The sequence below is a fragment of the Fukomys damarensis genome, unplaced genomic scaffold, assembly GCF_012274545.1.
Source record: "Fukomys damarensis isolate Sample0158 unplaced genomic scaffold, DMR_v1.0_HiC HiC_scaffold_16, whole genome shotgun sequence".
NCBI lineage: Eukaryota > Metazoa > Chordata > Mammalia > Rodentia > Bathyergidae > Fukomys > Fukomys damarensis.
In genome coordinates this window covers 122192867-122201897 of record NW_022900928.1, presented here as the reverse complement: position 1 = coordinate 122201897, position 9031 = coordinate 122192867, and the positions used below count along the sequence as shown (strand labels likewise).

Below are 9031 nucleotides of genomic sequence, written 5' to 3'. Positions count from 1 at the left end.
AAAAAAAAAAAAAAAAAAAAAAAAAAAAAAAAAAAGTGGGTTGGGAGAAGTGGGGGACAATGACGCTCAGCGAGAAGGCCCTGGGTTCATTCCCCAGCACCGCGAAACAAAAATAAAAACCAACCAACACACAAAAAGCCAAGCACACCTCCCCTCCTGTTTCTATCTGTACTTCCTCTTTTCTAAGAAGTCTGAAACCCCTACCAATTCGCTTTTAGTCAGCTGGGGAAGCACTCCCTAACCTTAACTAGCGTAACACACTCACTCCTCTTCTCGCCCCACCCACCATCTTCCTCAGGTCTCTGCGCGAAGGCAGCATCCCGGTCTTCAGGGTCTATCCACTCTATTGCCTGTCAATTCTAGAAATTTATAGAATTTTGTCTCTTCGCTAATCTTTTAAATTACTAGTATAATAAACCATTTTACTTGTCTGTGCAGTCGCCATCCGCTTACATTGAGGATTAAAAAAAAAAGGTTTAGAAATCTCTGTTATCAGACAGGCAATATTTAAGACAGTCCGTAAAAGAGCGGCGGGGTCCTACGCTCTTCCGTCGCTAAACCCAGCTAGGGCCCGGCCGCGCACGCGCAGTAGACCCGATTCGCCATGCCGACTGTCAGCGTGAAGCGCGATCTGCTCTTCAAAGCCCTGGGCCGGACCTACAGTGAGTGTCCGCCCAGTATCTTGGGTTCTGCGCCTTTCCTCTGGGTCTGGGACGCCTTCCAAAATGGCATCTTGGCAACATTCACGCCGCCTGCACTGCATTGGTTTGGCACTGACGAGTGAGGTATTCGGCCTCTCAGAACCCGCTTCGCAGCGGCCACAATTGCATCACCTGCGTGTGCCAGGCGCTCCGTGTCATTCATTCATTCATTCATTCATTCATTCATTTATTATCGAGCGCCTACTGCGCGCCCAGCTCAAGCGTTGGTGCCAGGGTACAGAACAGGAAGAAAGCTCCGGGTTGCATCCCTAGTGTAGACAGCTGAGCACTGTGGAAACTCAATTTGTATAGGGGGAGAGGAAAGGAGTTTGAGCAGGAGGGAGGGGAAGGCGTTCTGTCAACGTGTATTTAATGTTTATCGAGTGCCAGTTATGTGTTAGGCATCGTTGTAAAATCTTGGAAAAGCAGCTGTGCACATGACATAGGAAGGACCACGTTTTCTTTTCGTTGGAGGAGGCGAACAGTAAATAACAGATGACTTTGGAGGGAAAAAAACTATCAAGAAAAGAAAGCAAGATGTTAAGAACAGCACTTGATATGATTGGTAACACTGAGTTCAGACCTTAATGCTGAGTCTGTTCGATAGGATTTCTCTATTTGGTCTCTTTCTCAGTTCTAAAATCATAACCATTGAAAAAAAAGGAAAATACCAAGTAAATTATTTGCCTCACAGATGGAGCCCCACCTCATAATAATCAGCTTGAATAAAGGCTGTAGCAAATAACTTGTGAAAACTATATTTTTGCTATTAGATATCAAGATAATAAAGCCTTAAAAAACCCCATTACCGATTTAATGACACGTACCGCTTCTCAGAATACGATATTATTTTTACTGTGAAAATAATGATCGTTTTTAAAAAACTTTACTAAGGGTATACTCCACCTGTTCTCAAAGTGTTACTCTCTTTGAAGGTGAAGGTAATACCCTTACCCTTTGAACATGGTTCTAATTTCTCATCTGCTTTTTATGCTCATTGTATTTCTTGTCCTACTAAACTATTGTTTCACTAGTGGGATGATATGCCTGAATTACTCAAGATGGTATGTGGCAAAAGCTTGTTCAAAACCACCTAGAATCAGTTCCCAGGTCTTTTCCAGTTAGGAAAGTAAAAACTGATTCATGTTTTTAAAAATGGTGAGCTCTGTAGCTCATGTGGTGAGCTACTGTCACCTGATGTTTTAACACCTTCCTCCTGTTTGTTTTTTAACTTGAGTGATCCAGTAAGCTTGATATTGTTGTTTGTTTTTTTGAGACAAGGGCTTGCTGTGTAGTTTAAACTGGGTTTGAACTTACTATGTATTCCAGGCTGGCCTCTGACTTGTGGCGATCCTCCTGCCTCAGCCTCTCAAGTGCTAGGATAATAAGTGTGCAGCACCGTTCTTGACTTGATTTTCTGTAGAGGGTGAATGTTTAGCTACTGGTCTTTTGAGAATTTCAGTCAGAAAGACTGATGTTATTGAGATATACTTCAGACCAGTTAGAAATAATACTCCTCGGTATTTGGCAGGCATGGGGATTGAGCCCAAATAATTTGCAACACCCCCAACCCCTTTTAGTTTTTATTTTCAGACAGGATTTTGCTAAATTACCCAGGCTGGTCATGAACTTTCCATCCTGCTGAGTAGCTGGTATTAGGGGCTTGCACCATTGCACCCAGTTTCATCATGAGTTTATACTGTGTTCTCTCTAGAAAGTTTTTAAGTGTCAGTTAAGTCAAGGTCAGCTGGAAAAGCATGTTTAGCAGAGCATTTGGATCTTTCTTGTTTCTCTCCATTTTTCCTTTGTTTTCTTATTTTCAGATAGTGTCTTGCTCATGCTGTTCCTATCTGTGTTTTCTTACTTCAGTCCCTTCAAGGGTTTCCGTCTGTTTACCTGAAATTCTGTGATTTTTTTCCAGTCACCACCATCCCCTTTACAGCTTTTCTTATCAGGATATTTCTCTCTACCTGTTTCTTTTTTTGTGTGTGCTCAGGATCGAACTCAGGACCTTGGGCTTGGAGGTAGGTAAGGTGCCACTGAGTTAAATCCCTGGCCCTCTCACTGGTTATTTGGTTCTTTTGGAGCAGTTTTGTTATTCTACATTTTTACTGCCTTTCTGCTCATATGGTTTCCTTTGCCACTCATTTTCTCATTAATGAATTATCACTTCTCTTCCATTCCGGCCCTGTCTTGGCTTGGTGTAGTAGTTAGTGATACTGCCAGAGCCATCATATCATACAAAACCCTGAGATACATGCATCCATTTGTTGGAGAAAATTATTAATCATTTTATTCTTGGTTCTCCTTTGGTCTAAACACATAAAGTACAGCTGAAAGGAATAAAACCTAATACTTCAGATTCAATATATTATTCTATACAGTTTGGCTAATAATCATGTGATTGCCTGTTACTGCATAACAAATTACCCCAAAATTTAGTGACTTAGAACTGCTTATTATCTTGTGTAGTTTCTTCTTGTTGTTGCTGTTTTAGGATAGAATCTCACTTTGTAATCCCAGCTGGCCTGGGAACGCACAATCCTCCTGCCTTAGCCTTTTAAATGATGGGATTACAGGTATGCATCCAGCCTCTTACATAGTTTCTGATTGTCAGAAATTGGGTAATAGGGCCAGGGTTTTAGCTCAGTGGTTCTGCTGCCTGCCTCAAAAGCACAAGGACCCAAGTTCGATCCCTGGTACCAAAAAGAAAAAAAAAAAAAAGAAAGAAAAATTGGGAATGGTGGTTCTGTCTACAGCTCTCTCATCAGATTGTAGTCAAACTGTTGGCGCGATCTATCATTATCTCAAGGCGTCACAGGCTAGAAAATCTGCTTCCAGGATGATTTAAGTGATTGTCTCAGGCCTAGTTCCTTTCTGATTTTTGACCATAGGCCTCAGGTCCTTTCATCTTGGCTTTTCCTTAGGATTACTTACAAAGTGCTATTTTATTTATCCCCAAATGAGAAGTCAGAGAATAGGTAAATGGGATAGCTTTGGTTAATGGAGGCTACCTTGGAGGTTGATTGCTACAGTCCTCCCTCTGGTCCTCAGTGATTCCTGTTCTCATACATGTAAAATACACTCTCCCTCTGAAGTATCATTGCATTACAGTGGCAACTCAGAATCCAGAATCTCATCATCTGAATCAGGTCCCGAGGTGGGTGAGGCTCTTCATACGTAGTACTCTGAGTAGCTCCTTGAATACATGTAACTCTGAAGAGGCTCAAGAACCAAGGTAACTGCCTCAGACACATGTAATACAATGGTGGGATGGTGTAGATGTAGGATAACTACTGTAGACATTCCTCTAAAAAGAGAAGAGAGTGGAAGATACGAAGGAATCAGTGGTCCGTGACAATTCTAAAACTGAATTACAAATATTGGATGTTCTTTTTTTCGTTGTGTTTATTGGTTTTTTTGAGCAGGGTCTCACTATGAAGTTCAGGCTGGCCTTGAACTCACTGTGTATCTCAGGTTGGCCTCAGCCTTGAGTGCTAGGATTACAGGTGTGTGCTACCAAGCCCGGCCATTCTGGAATTTTTTTCCCAGTATGGGACTTGAAATCAGAACCTTGCACTTGCCAGGCAGGCACAGCACTAATAAGCTACATCCCCAACCCTTGTTGGATGTTATTAATTAGGTCTCAGAGCCTGGAACAATTCTTCATGCTCCTGTGCCCTGCCCTGTAGGCTCTTGGTTCCATCCTCTGAATGAAATCCCCAGAAAGCATGTACTTCACAGCTGATTAGTTTTCTCAGTCTATTTCTTGCTGATAGAATTTTGGGGGTTCAAAGACTTTATTCTGTCAGTTTCTGCCCCTTTCCATGCAAGCTGCCGGTGTTTCTGTGTATTTTGTGGGTCTTCAGTGAATTTTACTGGCTTCTATTTCATTAGTCAGAAATCACACAGCCACAGATCTGTGAAATAAATTGTTTCTGTACTTTGGGCATCTGCTCATACAGTTCTCTTAATTAAGCTTTCTTGTGTGATTTATTGGATTTGTTAGTCACACCCTTAATTCCTTTATTGTGCCTTTAGTCTGAATTGTGATTATGATCTTTCTGACTCTTAAGATTTTCATTCATACCCTTAATTCTATCTTCTGCCTTGGATTTGGTCTTTGTTCAGAAGTTATTTCTCAATTTTAACATTATTTAATGTCTGTGAGAGGCTGAACATTTTAAAAATCATCAGCATCTTGGTTCTTTTGGTTTAGTGGCCCTTTAGTTTATCTCTTCTCTTACATAAGCCTAAGGAAAAAAAAAAAAAAAAAACAGGCTGCACATTGCACACTGGTTGGAAATGTTAGTTACACCATCACTTTGATTAAGTACATTTTTTACAGTCCACTGCAGATGATAATGTTGGTAAACTTTCTTCTTCTACATGACAGAGAGTGCCTTTTTCCTACACTCCAATAGCTATCTTAATTTCTTCCATGTGCTCACCTGCATCCTGATTGAAGACTATGAGGCTGCTGCGAACATTTTTAAGGCCCTTAGGATGTCCTTTACATTCCTCACAGATTGCTCTCTGGTTCTTGAATTACTCCCCTGGCTTTGGTTTTTGTTAGAACAGCTCTCCACTTCCCGGGACTAAGGCGTGTATTAGAGTCTATTGCTACCTAACAAATTAACCCACTGCTTGGGTGTGTGAAACAGTACGCAGTTATTGTTTGGCAGTTTTTAAGAGGCAGGAGTGAAAGTGGCTTAACTAGGTGGTTCTGGCTCTGGATCTTTTACCAGGTTGCAGACACCTCACAATTTGGCTGAACTGGGGATCTGCTCCCAAGCTCGCTCACTGGGTTGCATCAGACCTGAGTTCACCCAGTCATTGGGGACCATCTCGGAGGCTCGGTGTCTTTGTTACTACCTACCTTAGTCAATGATAGCCCCACTTTCTTTTCTTCAAAATCGGAGAAATAGCAGTTATCCTAGGCTCCTGCTCACTTGATATTTTACATTCTATCAGTCAGCTATTGAACTTTATAAATTTAGCCTCTAACAGTTCTCATAGTCCTTCTTTATGCTCACTGTGGCTGGTTTAAATGAAGTCCTCACTGTATTTCACCTGTGGTATTGTAAAAGACTCCGCTTCAATTCATTCTCAACCCTGCTACCATTCTGAAATGCAGGTCTCAGGCCAGAGTGCTCGCCTAGCTTTGTGAGGGCCTGAAATTAATAGCCAGCACTACAAATAAATAAAAAGAAAAATATGTATCTAACACCTGTTTTCCCAGCTGAAAAAGTCCTTCAGTGTAACTTCCATTGCTTGCAGAAAGTGGGAAAATCCCTTGGCATGTCATTAGCTGTCCTCTTCCTGCTGTCGACCGTTTCTTCCTGACATGAACCTTGTGCTTCACCTGTATTGGACTGATTAGTTTTCAGCTTTATTTCCTCCCTGAAGTCTCTCACTAGTGAAAGTATCCTTTGTGTAAACCCTAATGGACCCTAAGAGGAGCTTTGTGCCACCCCTATACCTTGCTCTTAAGATATCACTAATTTACCCCTCCGGTTTCTTTGGTAGAAGAGGAAGTATTTAAGGCAGGAATTATATTTTATTTTTTATATCCCTGGTATCTAGTACAGTTCCTGCATTTATTGGGTGTTGAAGTCCAGTGTCTGGATCAGAAAATTTTGTGTGTGTGTTTATTCTGGATATTTTGTTTATTTGTGTTTTGCTGCTGAGAATTGACCCCAGGGCCTCACCCATGCTACGCATGCACTGTACCACTGAGTTCATCCCCAGCCCTGGGTCAGGAATCTTAAAACAGCTTTTTCATAATACACTGGTAATGATGGTTTGTCTTCAATTTTTGATGATGTGAAAACCCTGAAAGTGCTGTATGAGGTGGCAGCAAAGTGGGATAGGAAAAAAAACCCACTCCTTCAGGGTGCTGTGCCAGGTCCATTATCTGCTTGATTTCATTGAAATCTTTCCAACATTCCCGTGCTGAAAATGTAAAAGGCCACTGTACAGATAAGGCAATGGTAGGGTTCACATAAGTTGCCCAGCTCTCAGAACTAGTAAATGGGATTGTCAGAATTCAGAAGCCTCATCTTGTGTTTCCAAAGCCAAGTGTTGAACTGTCCCAAAGAATTTTAAGTAAGTATTAGGACTTATATGACATTCTTTTGCATAGGATCTGTGATTTGGAGCCTACTTTCTCTTTGATCTCTGCCTAACAGGTTTTTATCCCCCTCTCTGAAGTCTATGCAGACTTCTCAACACTGGTAACCTGATCGTATTGTTGGTATTAGGATCCTAATCCCATTAATAGTTTTGATTTTCTTTTTAAATTTTTTTGGCAAGACTTTCGTTTGTTTAGATGCCTGAAATTTAGTATGGTTCATGTAAGGGGTAATTAATAATAAGAAAATAGGATTGACATACAGTATTCATTTTTGCTGAACAGATTAAAACTAACAGTTTTTTTGTGTTTGTTTTTCCCTAGCTGACGAAGAATTTGATGAACTGTGTTTTGAATTTGGTCTGGAACTTGATGAAATTGTATGTATTAGATATTTGCTTAATTTTCAGATATTCTGTGTATAAGTACTCTTCAGGGGTTTACTGTATTTTAATTAGACAAAGATGAGTCATTTTCAGGCCATGGTAATTTCTGTGTTCTGGGGAAAATTACTCTGCCTCCATGGTCTCATTTAGTCACTCTGGGTCTCCTTTTCCTTTGTAAAATAGGGGAGTTGGAGAATATGATCTTTGTAGATCCCTGTGGCCCTGAAATTTATGTGGTCTTTGATTTCTGAGATTTTTGTCAGATAGCACAGATTTTTTTTTAAACGAATCAAGATATTGAAAATGACAGATCTGAGCTACTGTGTGTGGTGTTTGGTTTTGGTTTGTAAACAAATTAGGCTGTGTTTTGTTTGGATGACTTCATTTCTCTGGGTATCATTTATCTCCTCTTCTTTTTACAAACCTCCCCTGAAATCTGCCATCCCTGTGAGTTGAATCAGCTTTCTTCACTAAAAACAGTACTTTTACTACTGCTTTGGTGGAATAGTGTTTACATTCTAATTCTTTCTCTTCCTTCCCTTCCCTCCGTCTTTCTCTTCTCGTTTCCTTCCTCCTCTTTTTCATTTTCCCTACTTTGAAGAATTTACCTCTACACTTGAGGCACCAAGGCACAGCTTCGCACAGTCCCATCACTGCCTGGCTCTCTGTGGTTCCTCAAGGGTGACTTGGGCACACAGTACTTAGTGACCACAAGCAAATTCCTCACTGTACTTTGCAAGTGCAGATGGGATTCTCAGTGTGGGCTGTGATTTGAGTTACTTAGATTGTGGCAGTGGGAGGACATTGTGTAAAACAAAAATCATTACATATAATGATAGAAATCCATCACAGATTTTATAGGTTATTGGTGGGGAAATAGTAAGAATTCTTGTTAAGTGGCATTTTAAAATGAAGGGTATCTGTAACAGTTAGAATATAACTTTGAAACATTTTGACTGAAAATTTCTTAGGTATGTCTACAGTTTCATGCTATAGTAAACTTAGGAAATAGAATTTAAATTACCAGCAATGGTTATCTTTGAAAAAACTATTACTCTCTGCTGTAATGCAATTAAAGTATTCTAAGCTCTGCCATTGCTTTAAAAAATTACTATCTTATTAGTGTTTTTTCTCTTTTGTTTGCCTTCATTCTGCTGCTCTATGCCTTTATTATCATGCTAGATCACTCTGTTTTACCTGTTAGACCTTCTAATTTTCAGCACAGCCTCTGAAAATGTCTTTGAATGTTTTGGTTTGCTCTTTTATATTATCACCTGCATTCTCATATTGTTAGGCGTGGATTTAGGTTAGGATTTAGATGTTGGAACCATTATCCTAGTAGTCCTGTTTCTTTTATTTGACTATTCATCTTCATCTCTTTGACACTTATTGTTGTTCCTCCGTGTTCTTGGGCGTGTCTTCACTTTTTTTTTAGATGGAAAAGAACAAACTTTCTGTAAAGTGCCTAATCATAAATAAGTTAGGCTTCATAGGTTCTGTCGTCTCTGTTATAACTTAGCTGTTGCAGTGTGTGGCAGCGGGTAATGCATAAATGAATGGATCGGTCTGTATTTCAGTAAAACTTGATTTGCAAAAACAGCTGTCAGCCATGATGTGACCAGTGGGCCTTTTCCTTAGATTTGTGCTGTTCAAAAATGGCTGATGCTAAATGTGTGAGCTAAGTATTTTTCTGTGTGCTATAATATTTAATATGTTCAGGGCCGGGGATTTAGCTCTGAGGTTCTGGTGCCTGCCTCACAAGCACAGGAGCCCGAGTTCAATCCCCAGTACCCCCCCAAATATATATATTT

The 9031-nt window shown here is 40.3% G+C and overlaps 1 protein-coding gene across 2 annotated transcripts in view; it reads left to right on the top strand.

Annotated features, from left to right (window-relative positions):
- Positions 1–569: 569 nt before the first annotated feature.
- Positions 570–9031, top strand: part of Farsb (phenylalanyl-tRNA synthetase subunit beta) — a 69232-nt gene continuing 60770 nt past the window's right edge. For both annotated transcript variants that reach the window (XM_010611800.2, XM_010611799.2), the window contains exons 1-2: positions 570–662; positions 7159–7214. In XM_010611800.2, coding sequence (XP_010610102.1) covers positions 605–662; positions 7159–7214 — 114 coding nt within the window. In that variant the 5' untranslated portion in view covers positions 570–604. The remainder of the gene's footprint in view (positions 663–7158; positions 7215–9031) is intronic.